At 40.9% G+C, this 13,493-nt stretch overlaps 2 protein-coding genes across 2 annotated transcripts in view; one reads left to right on the top strand and one right to left on the bottom strand.

Moving 5' to 3' along the window:
• Positions 1-22: 22 nt before the first annotated feature.
• lrrc10b (leucine rich repeat containing 10B) lies at positions 23-1,891 on the bottom strand. The gene has a single exon (XM_083665797.1). It carries the CDS (start codon positions 1,640-1,642, stop codon positions 443-445), a length of 1,200 nt encoding a protein of 399 aa, XP_083521923.1. The 5' UTR covers positions 1,643-1,891; the 3' UTR covers positions 23-442.
• A 6,853-nt stretch (positions 1,892-8,744) lies between these two features.
• The window catches only part of fads2 (fatty acid desaturase 2), a gene marked incomplete at its 5' end in the record, with an annotated part of 5,007 nt that continues 258 nt past the window's right edge, over positions 8,745-13,493 (top strand). Inside the window, 11 exons of the mRNA XM_083665769.1 lie at positions 8,745-8,954; positions 9,294-9,404; positions 9,922-10,119; positions 10,324-10,425; positions 10,525-10,650; positions 11,074-11,134; positions 12,274-12,350; positions 12,474-12,571; positions 12,714-12,810; positions 13,005-13,084; positions 13,202-13,327. Coding sequence (XP_083521895.1) covers positions 8,745-8,954; positions 9,294-9,404; positions 9,922-10,119; positions 10,324-10,425; positions 10,525-10,650; positions 11,074-11,134; positions 12,274-12,350; positions 12,474-12,571; positions 12,714-12,810; positions 13,005-13,084; positions 13,202-13,327 — 1,286 coding nt within the window. The remainder of the gene's footprint in view (positions 8,955-9,293; positions 9,405-9,921; positions 10,120-10,323; positions 10,426-10,524; positions 10,651-11,073; positions 11,135-12,273; positions 12,351-12,473; positions 12,572-12,713; positions 12,811-13,004; positions 13,085-13,201; positions 13,328-13,493) is intronic.

Here is a 13,493-nt window from a genome sequence, read left to right as displayed (position 1 = left end):
GCAGTAAAGGTATACCCCCATTTCAAAACACACACACACACACACACACACACACACACACACACAAACTTTTATGCATACACACATACACACATCAACACCTGAGTCCTGCTCTGACTTGCCACTTTGCCACAGACTGAATTGGCAAAGACACTAACCTATCCATCGTTTCATAATGTGCAGTTCATTCATCTTCACTAGTCAGTTAAAAACAGCAAATAAATTAGTTGCTCAACCCTGTTAGAGCTACAGTATGAAGAAAGTCCCACACAGTCAGTCTGGTTCACACGCTATATCCTCATGTACTATTACAACTCAGCTTACTCCAAAACAATTCACTTGGTAATTCCTGGGCATTTGACCTTGTTTCAACCTCTCCTCCTTGCTCTGGTAGTACAAATTCATCAAGTAATCAGAGGCATTGAAGGGGAGGGGCCTATTATTAAGGCCCTCCCCTGGGCCTCTCTGGGCCATCTAGCTCCTCCCCCTCCTCATACTCATAGTCCATGTCTGCTCTTTCATACTCCAGCTCCCCTCCCTCATACTCAAAACCCTCCCCCTCACATATCAGCTCCTCCCTCTCATACTCTATACCCTCCTCATCATACTCCAGTTCAACCCCATCATACTCTGTCACTGGTCTCTCTGAATCCTCATCATCCTTTCTCTGCGAGCCATCCTCTTCTTCCTCGGGTGCCTGTCCCACAGTCAGTACATCATTAGGAATGCGGCCGGGAGCAGAGTTGCTGTTCTTTAGTATGCCGTGAATCACAGGTTCCTCCCCTTCCAGTGCCAATTCCTCTGCTTCCTTCTCTGCAGCCTGCCTCCGTGCCTCCTGCCTGTATGCCCGTTCCTGCAGCGCCTCCTCAGCCCCCTCCCCCACCAGGAGCACTTCCTCGCTCACCCTGGGGGGGCCTTCCACAGGGTTGTGGTCGTAGGAGAAGAGGCGCAGGGCAGGCAGGCGGCTCAGGTTGGGGAAAACGCTGATCTTGTTGCGGTCTAAGTCTAATATCTCCAGGCTCTCCATGCGCAGCAGGACACGAGGGAACTCCTGGAAGCGGTTCCCATAGAGCCATAATCCCCGCAAAGCCTCCATGCGCCACAGGTCAGGAGGGAGCGTCCGCATGCGATTGTCCCCCATCTGGAGGGAGCGGAGATGGGGCAGGTCGTAGAGCTGGCGGGGGAAGCGCTGGAAGTAGTTGCTCTCCATCCACAAGCAGCGTAGCCTCTGTAGGTTACGCAGCTCTGGGGGGAGGCTCATTAGTCTGTTGCTGCCCAGGTACAGACGCGTGAGGTTACTCAGCTGGCAGACGGCCAGTGGCACATCCTCCATCTTGTTAAAGTCCAAAGCTAGGATTCGCAGACCGTGCAGTTGGACAATGTTGTCAGGCAAGCTGCGCAGGCTGTTGCCACAGACGTACAGCTTCTCCAAGTGCTCTAGAGTACACACACGAGAGGGTAACCGACGGAATTTACGGTAGCTCAGGTCTAACACAGGGTCTCCACTTTCAAACATCTCCTCCACCCCTAAAGGCAGCTCCCCCTCAACCTCCTCCTCTTTCTTCTCTGCTATTTTGACTGTCTCCCCGTCTTCCTCCTTCTCCTCCTCTTCCTCCTCGTCCTTCCCGGAGGAGTTCCCCATGTTCTGACCCTGCCAGTCACGGTCTCCGGGGTGAGTCAGGATGGGGTCAGTTGATGGGGCAGTGGTTGTGGCTGGTCAGCCCTGAGTCTGGCTGCCTTGAAGCAGTGGAGAAACCCAGTCACAGGACCAACAGTAAGCAGGGGCATGTTGCCTATCACACTCAGTGTTGCCACACAACAGCAGAGTGTATCATAGGCCCCCACATTTTAGATGTCAAGTGTGTTTCCTTTCATTCTTCATTTGACTGCTTTCTATTCATTAAAACAACAGAATGAATTCTAATGATCAACTACTAACATAATAGTTCAAGTAGTGAATGTAGTAGTAGTAATAGTAGTAGTAGTAATAGTAGTAGTAGTAGCAGTAGTAATTATAATAATTCAACTGAACAAAATAAAGCTTAATTTTCATAGGAAAATATTTCTCTCGACGCCTATTTGCAAATCAGCAAAACCAGTCCGTTTACTTTTTCACTGCTAATACATCGCTACACAAACTTCCAACCGAGAGACCTTCAGTTGGCGCATCCTATTTTCAGTCCGGTCCTTCGCTCCATGTAACTTTTCATTGGATATGTATGCTCCTTGGGACCGCAGGTTGTAAACATTTCGTTTAACTTGTATAGCTTTAATTCCAGTCAACAGACAAAAGTCACCTGTTCCATAAGTCGGATAAGTGCGTAGCTGACAATCATCAAATGCACGGTGGAAATAGACGTTCTGTCCGCGGTTTGAGGCCAGCGGCTGGCTGATGCCTGGTCTGTCGAGCCCAGCGCGCAGTGGCCAGGCTACGCAGCAGTGACCTGGCCAGCGGCAAAGTGAAACAGTGCAGCGAAGTCCACTTTGGCACTGTCGCTTTGATAACGCTGATTCGCACTATCACATTTCGGGCACAATATTGACACTCTGCGATGCTAAAGTCACTGATTTTGCAAGTAAAAAAATATTATCTACCCGAAAAACTGTCAGTCGCGGTCCACGCTCGTCTGGTGGTTAAACTATCCGTTTTTCTCACCTCCTTCTCAGTTTAGAGGTTTGCGTACAACGTTGCCTAGGACTGTCTCTCTTCCCTAGCAACCGGAACAGGGCATTGTCAGACACGTAAATCACATGGTAGAAACGGAGGGAGAGAGGGGGCAGAGGAGAGATGGGAAAGACCACATGATGAAATCTAACAAAATTAAGTTGACTGCTACCAATACTTAGAACATTCCTAAAATATACTGTACTGTAATTGTGACACAATATCATTTTGTTATAATTGATATGATTAGATATAAACATTCAATAATTAAAATGTGGGCAATATCATTTTGTGCAATCATTTCCACAGATATGGAGACTTGCAATAAACCAGAAGCAGGATAGAGTGGGTACACACTGCTACAGTGTTGGTCCCTCGACATTAATTAAACCCCTTGACCTCTTTCTTTTGAACAATATGATGCAGTAGATAGTAAGACTGCCTCATTTTATCACAACCGAAAACGACTGCTCCATATCGTTGTGTCTTTGTTGTCACAGAAGACTAGTTATCTAGCTTCAAATTATATTTAAAAATCTATTAATATTGTTCTTATGGAATGTCATACTTTAAGCAATATACATCACATAAATCAAGTGCTAATTGCATGTAAAAATTTCATGGGATAGACCTACATTTACTGTGTTGCTTACACTCTTAGTTGTGCACAATTTAGAGTGTTGCTTTAATAGTGCAATAACTTTAGTAGACCTATTCATAATCTGGAGACTATCCAACATACTGTATCACTCAGTGATGTTGTGAGGGACATACTGCTTTTCCTGTGGAAAATAACGGATTAGATGGCATCTCTTGTTTACTGCATTGCCTTCGTAATCCCCTCTCCACTTACAGTGCTGCTTGAAGGTTTGTGAACCCTCGAGGGATGGTCATTATTTTTATATAAAATATTAAAATGAACTTATAAAATCTTTATCTAAACCCCAATTCGTAATAAAGACATTCCAAATAAAGAACACAAACAAAAAAATATGATATATTTTCATTGTTCATTTAACAAAAGTGATTTATTTAACAAAAACTATGTGAAAAAATATGTGAACCTCTTCAGTCAATAGCTTATGGCACCTCCATTAGCAGTGATAACTTGGAGTAAACGTCTCGTATAGCCACTAATCAGTCTCTGACATCTGTTTTGAGGGATTTTTGCCCACTCTTCCTTACAGAGCTCAGCCAATTGAGTGAGGTTTGAGGGGTGTCTGGCATGAACTGCCCGCTTCAGGTCCTGCCACAGCATCTCGATTGGATTTACAGTGCCTTTGGAAAGTATTCAGACCCCTTCACTTTTTCCACATTTTGTTGTGTTATACACTCAATTTAAAATGGATTAAATTAAAAGAATTTGCCTTCAATCCACACACAGTACCCCAGAATAACAAAGTGAAAAAACGTTTTTTTAAATTTCAGCAAATTTATTAAAATTGAAATACAGAAATACCTCATGAACATAAGTATTCAGACCCTTTGCTATGACACACTAAAATTAGCTAAAATGCAAAAATGTCATCAACAAATCACTCAATAAGTTGAATCTTAATGCAAGGACAATAGTTCATGTAATTTTGGAATCAATATCTTTGTTTTTATAGGGTCTCTTATTTGCATATGAATCAATTACACACTGTGTGGATCAGGTTGTCATTGCAAACTGAGCAAATGGAGAGGAACAAAACTGCTCATAACAAAGGGTCTGAATACTTATGTACATGAGGTATTTCAATTTTAATAAATTTATTGACATTTCTAAAAACCTGTTTTCGCTTTGTCATTCTGGGGTATTGTGTGTGGATTGATGGGAAATTTTATTCCCACCACCATTCTTGACTGTTGGGATAAGGTTATTTTGTGGTAGGCAGTGTTGGGTTTTCGCCAAACATAGTAGTTTTGATTGTGACCAAAAAGGTCAATTTTGGACTTGTCCAGAGAACGGACTTCCAGAAACCTTCAGGCTTGTCTAGGTGGTCTCTGGCAAAGTTAAGACAGGAAGTTTGGTTCTTTTTTGACAGCAGAGGCTTTTTCCTAGCAACCCTCCCATGAATGCCATTTCGATTCAGTGTTCTTCTTATTGTTGAGTACAGTTACCTAAGATGCAGGAAGGGAGGTCTGCAAATCTCTAGATGTTATGTTTGGGTTGGCTTTTACCTGATTTATTATTTTTCTTGTGGCTCTTGAGGATATTTTGAAAGGGCGTCCACTTCTAGGCCGAGTTGCTGTCATGTTAAATGCTCTCATTTGTAAATTATTTGCCTCGCAGCGGACTGATGGAGCTCAAATCTTGTTGAGATGATTTATAGCTTGACTTCCCCAGACTGATGTGCTCTGAGATCTCATTTCCTCTCAGCATGGTGTGTTTTGCATTCACCTGTATGGGTAACACAAAACTGACCAGGTTTCTTATCTCTATTTATCAAAGTCCCACCCAAACTGTTTCCTAAAGATCTCTCCTTTGATTGATTCATTTGGTACCCAATTATTTACCCACCTGATTCTACTTACCTACTTGATTTAACCAATGCAACTTGGGGTTCACTTATTTTTGCACCTGCACTAATTTCTTTATAATTAGTTTTTTCTTGGTAAATATTGGTAAATATAAACCTGTTATATCAGATATAAAAGACTGGTTCTGATTAAATAAAGATTTCATGGTAAAAAAAATGAAAAAAACTATAATTGCATAAGGGGTTCACATACTTTCAAGCAGCACTGTATGTTGCAAAATCAGGGTTAGGCAATGTGAATACTGTGAGCCAAAATAAACTGTATATGCAGTTCAGGGTGAAAAGAAAGCCTATTTGACATGACAAAAAGGTTGAAACAGCACAGCTTGGAGTCATCATCATTGCTGGCTGGGGAAGTTGTACAGTAACATACTGGGATTCAATATGGTGGTTTAGAGCCTACCGTATTATTGATATATTATTCTGACATTCAAGCGCATAAGCGTTAATAAAGTGATACCAATTATTCATACAGTAGTATTTACCAACATAGTGTAACTTGTTTCATTGTTCCAAATGAAATTCCAGATGCTATATCATCAAGATCAGAAAAAAACAAATACACTATAAAAACCATACAGTTAGTCAGAGGAGAGAGCAGATTGTACAGTACCTCAGACAAGTGGGCGTTTCCTGATTGACTGTCTGTCTGACTGGTGGTAATGATGAGCTTATATCAAAGATTATCCAGTAAATGCAAGGTCACAACTGTTAACACTTTTGCCTTGTGGATGAGCTCAGCGTGATGGGGACAAACAGGGAGACAAGCGAAGGCGACACAGCAGTTGAGTATAATGCTGTCTGATATGAAGGGTACGAAAAGTGCTGATTTGCAAATTGCACGATTGGACTGAGATGACCCTGAAAAAACAGGAGGGACTGTGCAGCAAAATATACAAGGCACTTTAGGGGGCAAATGGATCAAAGAAGAGAAGGGAACATTGTGAACAAAACAGTATTGGACCCCCAGTATATGTAAATATACATCACGATCTTAAGAGACATCTTTACATAACATCTTTACTGACACTAACAACGGGTTTGCCCTTCTAAAAAGCACATATGCGGCCATATGACTGACAGTCTTCAAAAGTCAGAGCTTGACTGTGTAGGAGACATCTAAAAATCAGGAACTATGAGGTTTTACTGAATGAGAAATACTTGATGTTCCTATTTCACACCACAGGCCTTATGTAAAATGAGGATAAGGACACTGTGTTTTGACACATCAACTGAGCAGTGTGCTTTCAATCTTTGCACTGCATTTTTGCTCCATCTACTGGTGTAGCTCTGTAGTAATGTGGGGGGAAAAGGGAGCATGTTCAAGGTGAAAAAAGGGTGTACAGTAGGTGAGTTGTAAATGCAATGGCATATTAACATTTGTTATCTATATACAATATCGAGAAATCTCAACATTTTTATGATGCCAAATTCACACTTTAAAACTGGTGAATGACTTTCAATGTTGGAGACACTGTAATATATTTGTCATGACATTGGCCAATTCAAAGAGTTATTGCCATATTAAAGCACTGCTGTGCATTTTAATCATCAGGAGTAATGTCAGTGGATGGCTTTCTTTTTTTTCTTTTTTCTTTTTTTACCATGAATGATGACTCAGTGGCAGCACTTTAGGTCTGCTCAGACTTGCATCGACGTCCTTTCCCTCACGTGATCATAGTTGTATTTGCATACAGGCGTCCCAGGAAACGCCCAGTATCTGTTTTCATTGGTGAATATGTACTTCAGTCACATAACAATATTGATGTCATTGCTTGATACTCGCTGAGGCCCTCGCTGATTGGTCACGATGTATTCATTAGTTTTCTGAACTGCCACTTTGACTGATGTGATGAGTGTTGATATCTGCCCCGAGATGGGTATGTGCAGAAGAAATGAAAGGTTGTTTTTGAACCATTGGGGAAAAAAATGTTACACTTCGAATTCACAATATTGCTGTTATTTAAAACGATATACTTTGATGCTGAAACATTTTCTGTGGACGGTGACATTTGATTTCTCCTCTAAGTCAAAATAGGCTCTCCATGATATATGCCTTAGCCCGATCTGTGACTAGGCTTATATATTAAATTATACATTTATAATTATAATTATTCAATGACTGTATACGTAGGCCTATGTCACCCGTCGCCTATGTCAACATTTGGTTAAAATAATGTTTGCTTCTTTATTATGTATTATTATTTACATGCGGCCAAATATCAAATAAGTTTATTGCAAAGTAAGTAATATAATTTAGGACAGATGAAGTTACAGATAGCCTGCAACATCCTCTTAGTCTACAATTATAATTAGGACAGTATAATTATGACAATCCAGGATGAATATTTCTCGAAACCTCCACGGATAATAAGATATATGCTACAGTATATTTTAATTTTTGGGGAAAGGGGATAAAGTAGTCGTATCAGGCTACATACGCACGAGCGCACGGGCATGCTGACACACGCGCACGCGAAATATTCGGAAGGGCTGTTCTGAACCAATTGCAAATATGCCAGTGATCCAGGAAATACGCGGATTGGACCAGAGACCCTCGAATGATCGGCTTGGAATTTTATAGTGAACGAGTAGGTGAATGACTAACTGAGCATTTTGGGAAGGATGATGGCCATGATGTTGGGATATATATGAGACAGTTAAACAAAATCGTATCTTTGTATTGATGAGAGAGGAGCAAAAAGGAGAAGGAGAAGACATCTGGAAATGCTGGTAAATGCACATATTCTTGTAAAGCTGTATTATCTGTGTTAATTGTGATATGGTTTGCTTAGATTCTTAGATTCTTATTTGCTCGTAATATTTTTGTATGGGTGTGACTTAGTGCCCATTAAGTAGGCCAAATTAAGTAGGCCTAATTATAGAGATGTATTCGATGTATGCTGTTATACAGTCATATCGCCCTATAATAAAGAAATACGCATGTAGCGATCCATGTCACCCATGCCATAAACATATATGACTAGAAATGGATTATTATAGATAAATATATAAACATTTACCGTTGCTTTTTAAGCAGTAGAATAAAAATAATGCAGTCAAATAATGCACGTTGAAATGAATGATTTAAACCCCCCCAAAACAGATGCATAAAAGAAGGAGCCTGTCCTCAAATAGCGCATCTCGTTTTTCTTCATTATTTATTAATAAGACATTTCAGTGTTCTTTGTCTTACTCCATCGTAAGCCTACGCTCAGTGTTACAATCCTCGGACTAATGTACTGCCATGGTGCAACAGGTTTGGAACACCACAATTGCATAGGCCTACAGGTTGCAGAATAGGTTGCATGTGAATTGCAATGAAAGATATGTGTTTTTTTCTTTCGGACAACACTGACGAGAGAATTCTTTTTCTCTGGCACAGGGGTGTAAATCACACCATTTCATCACGTAGGTGTAACGCGGCAGCATCTTATTTCAGCACATTTACTGCCCGTTGCAGTTGACTGCCCCTGGCTGTGGAGGTGGACCCAGCCCAGTGATAGTGACTGACCCTGGCTGTGCAGGTGTCCAGCCCAGTGATAGTGTGAATAAATATGGGGGGTGGGTGCCAACAGACCGACCCTGGTGAGCCAGGCAGTGGGAGAGGTAGCAATGTCTACACCTGGGAAGAAGTGCAGAGGCACTGCCACAGGAACGACCAGTGGCTGGTGATCAACAGGAAGGTGTACAACGTCACCCAGTGGCTCAACAGGCATCCAGGTGGTATCCGGGTCATCAGTCACTATGCTGGGGAAGACGCCACGGTAACTAGGGCCTATGGCATTTTAACAACCTGTTTGCTTGTTCTCAAGCATTATGATAAACATTTACAACTGATCTTTATCTAAAGTATGTACAAGTTTTTTTTTATTATAGGTTCAGGTTATAGGTTCAAAATGTGCTGTTATAATCAGTGGATGTATGACATCACAGTTTTAGTGCAATCAATGCTTGATTCTAACCACCTATGGCAATGCTGGATTATTGTATAATCATTAAATCACAGATAAGAGTCATGTTGGAACCATTATTGTTTTCTAGTACTGCCAAAACACAGGGCACATTTATTTTCGCAAAACAATAACCGAATCTCTGTTTTCTAGGATGCATTTGCTGCTTTCCATCCTAATCCAAAGTTTGTGCAGAAGTTTCTGAAGGCCTTGCTGATTGGTGAGCTGGCAGCGACAGAGCCCAGTCAAGACCATAACAAAAATGTGAGGCAGATCTCATCTTCCCTCCCTCTGATTACCACGGCCACTCAATGATATACTATACGTTTTTACAGGAATTTTGAGAGTGCAGAAAAGCTGAGTATTATCTATCTAAAGTTTCTATAGTGTAGTGTACAGCGTTACTATCAGCATCTGGAAGGGCAGGTGGGGCTATATTTCAAGTTAAAGTTTACATACAGTCGATTAATTAGTATTGTCTACAATGAGCAGGTCATACAGTATAGTACCATCCTCCGTGCCTGCTGTCTGTTTAGTTATTCATGAGTCTTACTTTCTATCCTGGCACTCTTTAGCTTTTCGTTACTTACATTTTCTTACTCATTACTCCTTCCTTCTTCTTTCCTCCCCACGTTTCTCTCAGTTTACACTGTTTACATCCTCCACCTCTTACTCATCCACTACCTCCATTCCCCTTTCTCACCTTCATCAAGCCTCACCCTGACGTTTCTTGTTTGTCTACTTGTTTAGTTCTGTCTATTTTGATTTCCTCTGGCCTTAGGCTGCACTAGTGCAGGATTTCCGGGCCTTGCGTGACCATGCGGAGAGGGAGGGACTGTTCCAGTCACAGCCCCTGTTCTTCTGCCTCAACCTGGGACACATTCTGCTACTGGAGGTCCTGGCTTTGCTACTTCTGTGGGCCTGGGGTACCAGCTGGATCCTGACCATGCTGTGTTCTGTGATTCTGGCTACCTCTCAGGTAAGATTACATTCATATTACAGATGATCATTATTGTCATTGATGATAAGCATCATAGCAGTTATCATTTTTTATTAGATTGTTGTTTTGTTTTATTACAGCAGCTTCAATTGACTTAGTTGGACATCCTGTCTGTCTACACCTTTGTAAACAGAATTAATAACTACCCCCTAAATTAATCTTAGTGTTTTCTCTTTCTTTTAGTCTCAGGCTGGATGGTTGCAGCATGATTTTGGCCACCTGTCTGTCTTCAAGACATCCTCCTGGAATCACTTACTGCACAAGTTTGTCATTGGTCATCTAAAGGTATAGTACTAGGCACTGATGATACCTACCTGTACCACTCTGCTGCTGATACACTGGCGTGTCCAACCGGTGTAATTGACAATCAACATGTTTTCCCAGGGTGCTTCCGGTAATTGGTGGAACCATCGCCACTTCCAGCATCATGCAAAGCCCAATGTCTTCAGCAAGGATCCTGATGTCAACATGCTGCACGTCTTTGTATTGGGAGACTCACAGCCAGTGGAGGTATTATGACAGATACTGTGGCTGCACTCTGTGTTCTTGCACTCTATCTAGAGCGTATACCACACATATTTTGGAACACAGCCAGAGATGTGATGTAGGAGAAGGAGCCCAATCTGGAAAATGACACAAATTTATTATTTTAGGGTGGAATCCTAATTTGAGATTCCTCACGCGTACTGTAAATCACATCATCGCCCATATTTCCCATTTACATCAATGCAAGATTCACGCAAATGTCAGAGTTACGCTTGCGGATCTTGAGTTAGGATTCCATGCCTTACTGAGGCAAAGTATCCAATGATGTTGTACTGTAGTACACTAAAAGGCCTCATCCTGTATATGAGATGCAGATACAGTAGCCTACACTTACAGTAGCTACATTACATCATTAACCAGCTTACTTGATTTTTCTGTCTATTGTAGTATGGTATAAAGAAGTTGAAGTACATGCCCTACCATCACCAACACAAGTACTTCTTCCTCAGTGAGTTTGTTTTATTTAATTTAAAAGATATTAAAAATATTTAATGATATTAGAAGATATCAACAATTGCCAAAGCTTTAGGAACGTTAGAATGTCAGAATGCAGTTCACAGTTTTTCTTGATTGCTTGAGCACATTTATTGAAACAGCATTCAACATTTCATGACGGTTAACACGTTCCCCGAAACAGTTGACACGTTTTTTGACAACATTTCTTTTTCAAAATGCACTCCAACTCTCAAAACACACATACAAATCAGTATCCTTTGTCAACTAATGAAAAGTTCAATCTACCATTAATTTCACAATGGCACACTAAATAGTAACTATACCATATACTATGTCAATATGCATTGCAGGTTGGATAACTTTAATTTGTAAACAAAGGTGAAAAACAATAAGAATTTCACTCAGAAAAGCAGAAAAACGTGGTACTATATAGTTTATGGTAGTACTGCAACTGTTAATATGATTGATACTATAGAGTGATACTATAAATATAAATCCAATTAATCTAAAATATTCATAATCAAGCAGGTTACAACAACAACAACAAGAACAACAACAATTGCATTACTGTAGAACACAAAAAATACCAACAAAAACATTTACAGTAATCTATTCACTCCCGTCTGCCAGGCCACATGTTGCGTTACTGATGACCTATTTCATTTTTGATTACAGACTGATTGTTAGTTGAACTGTCGAGTGATGAGAGATGAGATGTCTGAGATAGAGATACAATATAATGGGAGAATTAGCTACAGCATATGCTGTAAGGAAATAATTAAGTTTTGTTTGTCAGCACTTACTCAATTGATTTCTATGTCTCTTGTGGAGAGCTGTTTGCACTGTTTTGCAAAAAGGTGCTTAACATTTGCATTTTGTGTGAAAGCAATGAGAAATGACTTACTGTTTTGCATGTTTTACATGTGAACTTCAGTTTCATACAAATGGTGTAAGCAATCGAGAAAAACTGTATTTGAATTTCTGTATTGTCTCGGGACATATGGTTTCAAACATTTATGAATGGGCACCATGAAAGGTGTAAGACGCTCAAATAAACTCATCAAATCATAAACATAAAATCCTGTCAACTGATGTAACTACAATAGATGCTCTTTCACCTTTCTCTCTCAGTTGGACCTCCGCTACTCATTCCAGTGTACTTCCACATTCAGATACTGCGCACAATGTTTTCACGTCGGGACTGGGTGGTGAGACTTCATTCCAACTAACTTACTAGTACCTTGAAAAATGACTGGTACAGTAATTACAGTGATAGAATTGATGTTGTATTGATAGCAATGGCACTAGAACCAGCTTTCTCTCCTCTAAAGGATCTGACGTGGTCGATGACTTACTACCTTCGCTACTTCTGCTGTTTTGTCCCCTTCTATGGTCTCTTGGGCTCCGTCATACTCCTCAGCTTTGTCAGGTAAAGTCAAGTGAAATAAACTCACATGCGGTGTCATAGTGGCGGATAAGTAATGTTCATATTTATTTTATGTTTATGATAAAAGATTTTAACACAATATCATGACTTCATGATGATTCATTTCATGCACTGAATGATGCAGATTTCTGGAGAGCCACTGGTTTGTATGGGTCACCCAAATGAACCACCTTCCTATGGAGATCGACCATGACAGACACCAGGACTGGCTGACCATGCAGGTAAAATACCATGGCCCTCAATTTTTATAAACTCGATTCCTCTCTTCTGTCCTCCACTTGCTTCTTACTCAAAGCGCATTGGAGGAGAAGATCAAGATTCCTCCCCCTAGATATTCTCCTCCAATAGCCTAGTGTGGTCTTCCTCAATCCTCCAGTAGAGGGTCCTAATGCTCATGTGCCTCTTTCTGGTTTAGTTGAGTGCCACCTGCAATATTGAGCAGTCACCCTTCAATGACTGGTTCAGTGGCCACCTTAACTTTCAGATCGAACACCAGTAAGTGAAATATCGCAAGTTACTTTTTCTGATAATCAAATTCAGATTGAATATGATCCAGTGCAAAAACACACGTGAGATTCTAATACTTTGGGACCTTTGCTCTCTCTCCCCAAGTCTGTTTCCCACCATGCCCCGTCATAACTACTACCATGTGGCCCCTCATGTGCGTGCTCTGTGTGAGAAATATGGCATTCCCTACCAGGTCAAGACTTTGCAGCAAGGTGTCATTGATGTTGTGAGGTAAGAGGTGACATCACACATGCCCTTCATCCAGAGGAATGCAGTGGGTGGCTTATTGTATACATATGTAGGCTTACATGTACTGTGTTTATATTGTACAGTATGTATTGTATACAGTGTTGGTAGTTAGCCAGTCAGTTCCTGCTGGGACCATATATACTGAAAT

The sequence above is a fragment of the Argentina silus genome (genome assembly GCF_951799395.1).
Source record: "Argentina silus genome assembly, chromosome: 3".
Classification (NCBI taxonomy): domain Eukaryota; kingdom Metazoa; phylum Chordata; class Actinopteri; order Argentiniformes; family Argentinidae; genus Argentina; species Argentina silus.
The sequence above is the reverse complement of the archived record's forward strand: the minus strand, read 5'-3'. Positions and strand labels throughout refer to the sequence as shown.

Excerpts from the sequence above, each read along its gene's own strand:
- lrrc10b (XM_083665797.1), bottom strand. The coding sequence starts at position 1,642 with ATGGGGAACTCCTCCGGGAAGGACGAGGAGGAAGAGGAGGAGAAGGAG.